The sequence below is a fragment of the Lingula anatina genome, chromosome 1, assembly GCF_051362555.1.
Source record: "Lingula anatina isolate TDL-2025a chromosome 1, LinAna3.0, whole genome shotgun sequence".
NCBI lineage: Eukaryota > Metazoa > Brachiopoda > Lingulata > Lingulida > Lingulidae > Lingula > Lingula anatina.
Genome location: NC_141767.1, coordinates 58,477,142 through 58,488,569, shown reverse-complemented (window position 1 = coordinate 58,488,569; position 11,428 = coordinate 58,477,142). Strand labels below are relative to the sequence as shown.

Genomic DNA, 11,428 nt, shown 5'->3' with positions numbered 1-11,428 from the left:
TACCAAGAAATCGATCTTCCATCATGGATGTCACATTAGAAATACGTTATTTTTCTAAAATCATTTGCATATTATTTTGAGAATAGGAATATTTTACCTCACTTCCTCAAAATGTTTATTGTTAAACATATTTAGCAAAACGTGCAGCGAAACTGTATGCATAACAAGTACCTGAGCGATGATCTCATCCTATATGTCGTAAAATATGTTGATTTTATTTATTTTAAGTGTGTTTCATTGTATGTACCATGATTTTGTCGATTTTATCGTTAAATTTTTTAATGAATGTATCAAATATAACTCATTTGCTTATATAATTAAAGGGCTTGTACCTTCCACTCGAACGACAGAACCGTTGGATGGCAACAACAAACTTGGTTGACTGTCGAACATCCGTAAGGACATATACTTTTAGGTTTCATCACGCCTCTCTATGATTTTACATCTAATATGTCGGAAAAGTCTATAAGACAAGACTTTCCTATACACTGGCTTGTATGGCACAATGAATTCCGTAGCCTTGATCAAGAATTGAGTAAGAATGACACAGAGGTATGTAAAAAATTACGCCGAGATTTTTAGCCGCTAAATTATTCAAGTCAAGAGATTTCGGTCATGGCATTAAGCGAATCGGTGCCTTTTTTAAGTGCGCGAATCTCTTTTAAATAACCAAGGAATGCTTTATGTATGTTTCAGTAAGAAATGGTAAATATGTAGGCTATTTAATCGTTTTCTCTTAAAGCGCTGACTTAATAGATTTAAGCCACAGATTTTTTACTTTTGCTTTCCACTTGGTTCATATAGCAACCTAAAATAACGTGAAATAAACAGAAGGTTCAGTGCACAATCAAGTGTTCAGATCATGCATTGACTAAAATTGACATCATATATATATATATATATATATATATATATATATATATATATATATGTATGTATCATTCACTGTTGTAAACATTGCATTCAGATTTAAACATGTTCACAAGTAAAATCCAACTAACAGCAAGCAAATTAATATTAACAAGACACATTCTTTATTTTAGATTCATCTAGAAAAATTAGACCCTAGAGGTCGTACTCCACTTCATCTTTCTGTGACTTTGGGTCATATAGAAAGTGCCCGAGTACTGCTGAGGAAAGGGGCAAATGCAAATGCTGAAAATAAACAGAATTGGACTGGTATGCTGCTGTTCCTTTGAGCGTGCTAGTAGCTGTTTTGGTTAAAGAAAAAAAACGTTTTGTATAGTCAATTATATCTACAAATTGTGTGGTACATGTCTGCATTTTAATGATTGTTTAGTTATCTGTGTTTACAGGCCCGTAGCCAGCAATTTTAAAAGGGGGGTTCTTTTTCTGAAAAAGAGGACCTTTTTCCATAAAAACTTCATGTACCTAGATCAAATTTTACCCAGAGTGGACCTTTTCCCAGCAAAAAGGGCGGTTCTTTTGAACCCCCCGAACCCCCCCTGGCTACGGGCCTGGTTTATATTGTATGAAAACAGTCTATGTATTTGCATATTTAATGAATCAGTCAAAGAATCTTGACATATTTTCAGCCGAAACACAGTACCTTCCACTTGATATTGTGAATGTTTATATTTATATACCAGCAACTCAAAAATCATATTTTTAAAAGTACTTCAAGAAGCAGTAAGTACAGGGGATCCAGAACTAGTTCAGTTGATTCTCCAGCACAGGGACTTCCAAAGATTTACAACCAGGACAGAAGGAATTCCTGGGCTTCTTGAGACACTAAAAGAGGTACACATGTATTTTAAAATGCTTAGATGCAATGAAGACTACAGTTGTCAACTTGCTTTTGAAACCACATGCACACACGCACAAAACAAAGAATAATGGATATTTGGCTACAGGTGGTCTTCTTTTTCTGAATGAAAGTGACAGCCTGATTTATATTTTAGATTATATCCTTTCAAATAGAGCAATATCAAATATAGCTCTATACCAATTATCTGTAACAATTGTTGAAATTATTGGTATTTCCTTATCAATTGTATTTATATATTCAATTTTTTAGTCCAATTAATATGTCTTTAGCTTTAATTATTCATTTCAAATTTTTTCAGGCTCCAGACTTTTATGTAGAGATGAGGTGGGAATTTGCAAGCTGGGGTGAGTAATGAGTTGCCATCTGTTTATTTGTTTGTTTTTTTAATATACACATTAATACATTATCGTCATAAGAGTATATCCTGTGACCCAGATTTTTTGTAGACTTGTACTGAAATTGTTTGTTGTTCTTCAGATTTCATATATTTTATCATCAATTTCAGTACCCCTAGTATCTCGCATGTGCCCGAGTGACACATACAAAGTATATAAAAGTGGTAAGTAACACAGGAAGTATTTCCATTTTAAATAATGAACTTGTACTGAGGTGTTTACTGAGTTTGATAAGGTACATAAACTTTATACATGTGTTTGTTAGTGAAAAGCATGTCTGGTATTTCCACTTTTCTTCTATAGGTGCTAATGTGCGCATAGACACAACCCTTCTGGGTTTTGATAACATGAGCTGGCAGAGAGGCAGTCGCAGCTTTATATTTAGAGGACAGCGTAAGTGTCAAATATTTTCGGTTTCATGTTGATCAGACCTGTATTAATTTTATTAAGATACACAAGTGTTTTTTATGCTTATTACTAGCCAATTTCACCATTTTCCATTTTATCAAAATTCAAGATGTGCAAGAATTAGAGGCTTATTTTCCATGTACTTGGTAAAGTCTGACATGGCATTTTATCCTTACCAATGTTATCTAATGATTTTGAAATTTTTTTGCTTAGATGATTTTGGATTTTGTTTTCATGTAATCTTATTGTAGACAATGAAGCCACAGTAATGGAGGTGGACCATGACATCCGTCAGGTGTACACGGAGACCATGCGTGTGCTGCCATCCCCTCCAGACCCCACTGCATTGACCCCCTCAGAGGACGCCGTGGTGTCTAGACTGACCTCTCCTATAGTCACCACTTACTTAGATACTCACAAGATTGCTTTTGAGAGAAATAAAACTGGAATTTGGGGCTGGAGGAGTGATAAAGTGGAAAATGTTAATGGTTATGAATGCAAGGTAAATAGTAGAATTTACTGAAATCAGGATTTTTGATTTATATATATATATTTTTTTTACCATTGATTATTAGAAAATTTATACCTTTGCAGTGCATTTTCAACCTTCTTTGAACCTTAACAGTCCAGTTTATGAAAACCCAAGATATATTTTCATTCAGAATTTGTAACATGTGTTACAAATTTTGTCTGTATAAAAAATCCTTCAGATGAAACAATGTTAATCTTGTTACAGCATTGAAATTCATGTGGTAGGTTATTCTGCCCTGATGTCAAGTTATAGCCACCAATGTAAAAAAAAACTTTGTAATATCTAAAAACAGTTTAAATCAGTAGAATATTACAGTGGTTTAACTGAACTATTACAATTTCTCCTCAGGTCTTTAGTGCCACTAATGTAGAGGTCTTGACTAAGACAAGAACAGAACACTTGACTGAAGAAGACAAGAAGGAAACCAAAAAGCTGAGTAGAACGCCACTAGAATCCTTTCTAGGCATGGCTGAGATAGAGAATAGTAAAGCACAGGGGGCTACAAATGGGGTAAGGGTGTGTGTGTCATCTATAATGACATTTAAAAATATGACTTGAATTTTCTTACTCATGTTTATTGGGTTGACTGTCACTATATTACAGGAAAAATGTATATACCCTGTTTAAGTGCGCACCTAAATGCCCATATAGATCATAAAAGATTGGTTTAACAATATATGATTGAGCTTTTTCATCATCGTGCAGGACATGTTTGTTTACATCAAAATTATATTTATCATTTTCCCTTTGGGAAATTAAACATTTAATACGCCATAAAAATAATCTTTTTATGTACAGACACAGATGTGTCTGTACATATTGCCATCACCTGTGTCTGTCGTCGTCGTTGCCGTCGCCAGCGCCGTGCACTTTCCTTGTAAACACGATAAGTGGAAGGCAGTTTTACTTTTTGGCTTTATATTTACAGAGCTGATGAATATTCATAAAACGCAGGTCAAGTTCGAAAATCAGCATGATCGGGCCATTATTGTAGAAATTATGCGGTTTTTTTCACTTTTCAGCATGTTTGCAACACTGTAAACACATTTCAAGGAAAACCGATAGGCCTGTTGTCATGAAACTCACAGGAGTAATCGATCTTACTAAAATGCAGGTCAAGTTCGAAAATCGGCATGATCGGGCCACTATTTTAGTAGTTATGCTTTTTTATTCACTTTTCAGCATATATGCAACACTGTAAACACAATATAAGAAAAACAGACAGGCCAATTGTCATTAAACTCACAGGAGTGATCAATCCTGCTAAAACGCAGGTTGAGTTAAAAAATCAGCATAATCGGGCCATTATTTTAGAAGTTATGCTGTTTTTTCACATTTCCTCAGATTCAATTCTTAGGCATGTTAACAGTTTCATTATTTAATTAATAAGATACGTGAAAGTGTTTGTTTGACATTTCCTGCATCTTAACAACATTGTTAGTTGATGTTGTTAAAATGATGGTAAACTTGTTATCGTGTATTGTGTAATAAAGTTTCAAAAATGGAAATAAACTCATATCATTGCAGTTTGTCAGATTCAATCATTCACTATGTTCAGAATCTCAGAATGGAAGAAATTGGACATTTAACACTGCTCTATTGATATTTTTCCCATCTCATCAATTTTCTTAGTTGATCATATAAAAATGGCAGTACACTGTTGATTTTGTTTTATGTTAAAAATTGTTAAAAATGGGAAAAAAACATTTCAGAACAGTGCGGTCTTGCTTACATTTTGGCATTTTCAAGTTGTGACTTTGAAGTTCCATGGGCCTGAAGACCTTTGCTAGTCACATTTTCTGAATATCCATGATACTAATATTTTATTTTTAAAAATTGATGGTCATTATGCTGTTAAACATTATGTAATATTGCATCAAAATTTGAAAAAAACCTATTTTGGGCACTGCTCCCATGATGACCATTTAAGAAAAACCATGTGACTTACTGTTCTCAAATAGTACAGTAAATATGTACAGATGTGTCTGTACATATTGCCATCACCTACGTCTGTCATCGCAGTTGCTGTCGCCGGCGCTGTGCACTTTCATTGTATGTGGGATAAGTGGAAGGCAGTTTTACTTTTTGGCTGTTTGGTAATTCTTACTGCCAGTTAACAGTTTTTTTGTGAAAATTTAATTTTTCACATATTGGCATTTTCAAGGTGTGATTTTGAAGTTCCACGGGCTTGAAGACCCATGCTAGTCACATTTTCTGAAAATCCATGATACATATGTTTTATTATTAAAAATTGACGGTCATTATGCTGTTAACCATTATGTAATATTGCATCAGAATAGAAGAAAACACAATTTTGGGTGCTGCTGCCATGATGACCATTATGGGAAAACCGTGTTACTTATAATTGCCATACTTTCAAAAAAGAAAAACAGGACTAAAATGCAGCCTGAGTTGGAAAAGCAGTCTAATTGGCTTCTTTTTCTGGAAGTTATACATTTTCAAAGTGTGAACTTGAACTCCCATGGGCCTGAAGCCTTATGCTTGTTACACATTTTACTTACATTGGTATTACCTGTTGAGCATAATTAAAATTTGATGTTGAATTTGCAGTTTAACATAATGTACTTTTGCATCAGAATTGACAGTAGCCTATTTTGTGCATAGTTATTTCCTGTTTTTTGTCTGTACATTTGACAGCTTTGCTGCCTTGTTTTTTTAATGCAATAGCTTATATTATATTATTTCAAATTGATGTCTGTGATTGTTTCAGGATGTGACAACACAGAGTAACAACCCATGCTCTATATCTCCCCTTGAGTATTTTAATTCCATGATAGATCTACAAGGAAAAGACATAGGCAGACCAAAGGAGCAAAGTGTCAAAGTGCAGAAATTTAAAGTATGTTACGAAATTCTTCAACAACACCAGCAGGGATGCATTATTAGAAATTCCATTTTTAGTCATTTATTTCTAAAACATTTTGTTTTAGTGAAAAATTCTAACAAGTATCATGGGGAACAGAGATTTACATTATATTTCTCAAGTTGAGGAATACTAAACCTACTGAAAAATTGGAGGTGAATTGGAAAATCTTTGAAGAATTGAAAAAGATCTAAAGTTTAAAATCATGTTATAGTAATTGATACAGGAATTTTTATTATTTTTTAAAACTTTTATCTTATAAATTATTCTTATATATTGTTAATAATTTTTAGATTCATAATTTAAGACTTTCAATTAGCAATTTGTTAATTTTAGCTCTTGATTTGTAAGGCACAGTGAGATTTTTAACAAATGCGCCATATAAAAATAATTTATTGCTATTGTTAGTGTAGCATATATAGTATTAGGTTAACTTTAATTATGAATTGATGTTTCATATTACATGGTGCCTAAGGAAGTTGCACATTGGATGTAAATATTTGGTTTTGAAAATTAAGATATTCCATATAACATAACTTTTTCTATCAACATGATTTTTCCTATCATTGATGTTTCAACTGCTGTGATTTCATTACTTATTTCCTTTTTATTTTTTGTTATTGAATTACAGGCCACACTGTCCTTGTGTGAGTCATTCCCATTGTCTCTACAGGAGCAAGTTGTGCCCATCATTGATATAATGGCACAAAATAATGCACATTTTAAGAAACTCAAAGACTTCATTACATTGACACTTCCTGCAGGGTTCCCAGTCAAAATAGGTAAGCTGCAGTTGATCATGTTCTGAAAGTTTTCATATCTTCAAAAGAAACAAGACTTACTACTTAGACAAGATGTGACAGGTATATGTTCATAATTGTTTAAAAAAAGAGTTGTAAAAATAGGATTATAATTAGTATACATTGAGTAAAATGCAAGTCTACCAATTCACTGATTTTGTTATGAGAGCATCCCTTTTCACTTACAGAGATTCCTCTGTTCCATGTGTTAAATGCGAAGATTACCTTTGGTAACATCTATGCCAACACAGAGGCAGTTCCTGGTGTAACGTCCATAAAAGATACCAGTCCCATGACTTGTGTTGTAGATGAAAGTGTGTTTGATGTACCCCCTGGCTATGTCATTCAAGGTAGGACTCTGTATACACTGTATTCAGATTTTCACTTAGCTTGAATGGTTGTAAATCTAAAAAGTGACCACTAACAGCAGCATTGATTTATATGAGACTTAAAAGTTGGGGGATATGAAAGGTTTCTTTTTTGAGCTGCTCTCTGCACCTTCAGTGTATGGTCACATCACAGTTTAATATAGCTGTAGATTTACAAGGAGTCAACATTATAATGTGTGCAATTGTGCCTGCACTCTGAATGCATGTGTGTGTTAAAGTAAGAGAAAGACTGAAGATATCATTGGTTCAGTGTAATACTGCTGTTTCCAGGAGAAGGACACATGGACAACAGATATCAAGATGAAGATGATGCCTTGTTGCAGTTTGCAATTCAACAGAGTTTATTAGAATCAGGTTCAGAAAATGATCAGGTAGTAAGAGTAGAGCATTTTTCACATTGATTATGTTTATTCATCCATTTTTTACTTCTCTTAAAATGGTACATTGCTAGATATTCAAAAGCAGTGGGCAAGCTTTTAGTATTCCTTTAATTTTTGTTTATTATTGTTATTGTTATTATTTTTTATATTCAATTGTGACTTTCATGTGACTTAAATGTTTGATACAGGTGTTAGATACTGTGATAGGCAGCATTATGCTTTAGTAACTGTTTGTAGGTAACTTTCTATGAAGCCTTAATGAAGAGCCCCCCTGGCCCTACAGCTGGTTATAAAACTCTGGAAGAAAGACAACTGCAAAGGTTTGTATTTCTCCTGTTGTGTTTATTCTTTTAGTAACTTTTGTTCAACTTCTGTAATAGATAATATTGAAAATAATTTGGTGATGGATGTTGTATATGTGTAAGCTTCAATCATTCAACTGTTTCTGTTATTCCAATATTTAAGATATTTTAAATGGAAATTGTTGATTTTTCAGAGCCCTTGCTGCAAGTCTATCTATCAGTCACCAACCAGGGGAATCTTTAAGCCAGGATTCTGTGCCAGAGGAGGACATATGTAGACCGTACCCCAGAACACAGGTATGAGATCAATTTATTGATTTATTTATTTTTGTAAGAGAAGGTCCTGAGTCACGTAGCAATAACTGTGTTTTTTTTTGCTCAATGTCTCCTATTTTATTTAAAAACAGATTTGAAAGTGTGGTTGTGTATTTTGCAAATATTCACTCTTCATTTCTTCAAAATGAGTTTCAAAATTTGTCAGAAAGTTTCCTAAGACAAACATGGTATTGAACAATCATGCTTTATACAGGGAAGATATTAAAGAGTTGTTGTTTAACAATCCAGCCTGAAGACCCTATGGACCAGCAGCTACGCCTAGCCCTAGAAATGTCCCAGAAGCAACAGGCTGAGGATGAGAGGAGAAGAATGCAAGAAGACGAGGAGCTACAAAGAATACTACAGCTGTCCATGACTGAAAAATGAAACTCATAACTTATACATGTACAGAAAATTGTGTTGGTAAGAGATGATTAACTAAATGCTTTGGAACAAGGTGACAGTTGCAACTTGGCTAGAGCATGTTTGGATGGTTTAAAAATGCTTATCCTGGACTTGGAGGAAAATGCTGCTGATAAAAGAACAGAAACTTTATTTATTTGTGATTTACTGTTTCTCTTGAATTTGCAGCAGAAGTAAAGCTGGTCATTGGAAATAGCAGTCGGTAATGATGAAGATCTGCCAGAAGCTGTAGTGCAATATTTCACATTATGAAAGTGGTAAAAGCCATAAATAACGAGTGTTCCAGAGTAGAAAAAATCAACTTGTTTGCATGAATTGACAGTCTGTGTCCTTAATGCTTTTGAAGTTACAACGTAAATCAACTTTCATTTACCACATCAGAATAAGAAGTAAATTATTGTACAAAAATTTGTGATATTTAGACATTTTATTGATGGAATGTTGAATGCTGCTAAAAAAAGGGAACTAAGGAGGAGAGAGACATGAAAGGAACCATATCAACCGCATATAATCCAGAATATGTTGTCAAATGAGTATTCTTATTGTAGATCAGTAAATGTAGATGGCATTATCTAATCCATACACTGACATTGCACTTCAAATTATTAATGTTAATCAGCCTGGCAACCTTCAACATGCACTTAAGGTTGAAATTTATACCAAAATAACATATTCTAGGGAGGCACAATATCCCTATGATGCCCAAATATAGGTATGAGTATCCGCATCTAGCACAATAAATGTAAACACTTCTCTGTCTTCCCATTACTTTTGATGGGGGAATAGGGGCTGCCATAGCATGCAAAGGGAAACAGAATTGAAGACCACAAGGTTACCTGCAACATTTTAATAACATAGCATGAATGCATACATACAGTACCTGTTGATTGTGACCAGGCCCTGATGTCTGTAGGTGTTATGTGCCATAAAATAAAGTAAAATGTGATCATCTTTACATTCGTGTTTAATCATTTGATATATTCGACTTGATTGTAAATATGCTAAACTGTAATGAACTCTTGATACGAAATATGAATTTTCAATTAATTAAGTAATCAAAAGCAATAACATTCTTTTTTTTTTACTCTACAAACAACTTGAATTTTGCGTCGGAAGGCAAATTAAATGCACACTATAATCGGGGCATTCAGTAGCTCAGCACTTTGGCCATATTTTATGGGAATATGAGGAACGAATTTTGAGCAAGAACATTACTCTGTGCATATATTATTTTAAGTGTACTTCCTGTCTTTAAGAAAAGAGACCAAATGTCAGTATTACTTACCTACTCAATGCACTACTCACTCAACGTGTTAATTCCACTGATATGTGCACACTTACCTGTCCGTCAGCGGTGTTTGATTCACGTTTTCTGCGGTAAACAATGATTGCCCTTGACGGCGTTGGAAGATATTCAGGACGAGTCGCCTGCGCTGAGATAACGTAGAGTTCGTAAAATCGTGATTTTTATAACCCTAGGCTAGCGTCAATTAAAAAATTGTGTTGTATTACATGCGTAAGTGCCCTGTGAAAACTTATGATACAACGACAGAATTTATTATGCGTCCATTAATGTGGGTTTTATCTAGAAACGACCCTTAGACTATTTTTGAACTTATATAAAAAAGGAAAAATAAACAAACCAGGCCTGTAGCCAGCAATTTGAAATGGGGGGGGGGGGGGGGGGGGTTCGTTTTCTGAAAAAATGGACCTTTTACCATAAAACCTTCATGTATCTAGATCAAATTTTATCCAGAGTGGACCTTTTCCCAGCAAAAAGGATCGTTCTTTCGAACCCCTCGAACCCCTACCCCTGGCTACGGGCCTGCAAGCTATACTTCGACCCTCTAGTACCATTTTGGTTTATAATTAAGTTCTAAAATCGCCTCCGTATTTCTTTTACATTTTTGCAGGTTTGAGCAGGTCTTTTATACTATTAGCAAAATTGTGCACTATGTGTGCTCGTCAAATAACAGCTCAATGCGCTTGAATTTATTTTCAATGGGTTTAATTTCGTTAGTAGGCCTATGGTTTTTGAAGTTGGCCATCGCAAAACGACATGACGCGGACTCGTTTAAACGTTTCTAAATTACTACCCATAACTTCATGGATTTAGTAGTGGGCGAGGTCAATTTAAATCTAAGACAGCTGACTGTCAGAATATAACTGTGCTGGAGAGGTGGAAATAAAGAAGTTAACACACGTGATCTAAAGCTCGAGGTAAACGAGATCCATTCATGCTCTGATTAATTTTATCAGGACTGGCCTCAAGATAACCTATGAAATAAAATTAGTATGTGATCAATATCAATTTTTTAGTACTATAATTCAGATGTTATGTAGGCCTGTCATCTATGCCAATATCTCTGTAAAGTTATAAAGAAGATTTTACACATTAATTACAAAATATAAGCTTGTTCGATAAATAAGGTAGGCTACAATGGAGATGTGAGACTGAAATCTTCCTTACCAGCCTCAGCACCTCACTGACTTTAACTGTAACTCGTTTTTATTTCTGACAGGATTCATAAAGTGAGCGTACGTTACATGACAACTGCTAAGTCGAGGTTTGGGAAAGTTATTTACCAACACCGGGAAAGAGAGGGGTGCGGCTTGTCGATCTATTGACTTTTGAGTGATAAATTTCGATGTCCGTTTCGAAAGAACAAAAGCTGGACCCCGACCTTGTGTATAGCACCAAATATATCGTTAGTTCTGTCCACACTGCTCTCGTGTATCTGTATATCTTTCTATCTTTATAGATAGACAGATAGATAGATAGATAGATATCGGTATCCGTAAAAATTATGA

General features: G+C 34.4%; 1 protein-coding gene across 2 annotated transcripts; it reads left to right on the top strand.

The window, feature by feature from the left end:
• Positions 1-216: 216 nt before the first annotated feature.
• Positions 217-9,572, top strand: LOC106178100 (ankyrin repeat domain-containing protein 13D). 2 transcript variants are annotated; one of them, XM_013561139.2, is made up of 16 exons: positions 217-552; positions 1,044-1,179; positions 1,637-1,761; positions 2,088-2,133; positions 2,295-2,348; positions 2,488-2,577; positions 2,844-3,094; positions 3,473-3,634; positions 5,856-5,984; positions 6,640-6,790; positions 6,997-7,158; positions 7,468-7,568; positions 7,815-7,897; positions 8,074-8,176; positions 8,444-8,617; positions 8,786-9,572. In XM_013561139.2, exons 1-15 carry the CDS (start codon positions 451-453, stop codon positions 8,579-8,581), a joined length of 1,833 nt encoding a protein of 610 aa, XP_013416593.2. In that variant the 5' UTR covers positions 217-450; the 3' UTR covers positions 8,582-8,617; positions 8,786-9,572. The 2 variants fall into 2 exon arrangements, with proteins under 2 accessions (XP_013416593.2, XP_086857221.1); XM_087001095.1 differs by having other exon boundaries at positions 218-552; positions 8,444-9,572.
• Positions 9,573-11,428: the final 1,856 nt, after the last annotated feature.

Excerpts from the sequence above, each read along its gene's own strand:
- LOC106178100 (XM_013561139.2), top strand. The coding sequence starts at position 451 with ATGTCGGAAAAGTCTATAAGACAAGACTTTCCTATACACTGGCTTGTA. Across the intron at positions 3,635-5,855 it reads CACAGGGGGCTACAAATGGG|GATGTGACAACACAGAGTAA; the intron begins GTAAGGGTGTGT and ends TGATTGTTTCAG. Across the intron at positions 6,791-6,996 it reads AGGGTTCCCAGTCAAAATAG|AGATTCCTCTGTTCCATGTG; the intron begins GTAAGCTGCAGT and ends TTTCACTTACAG.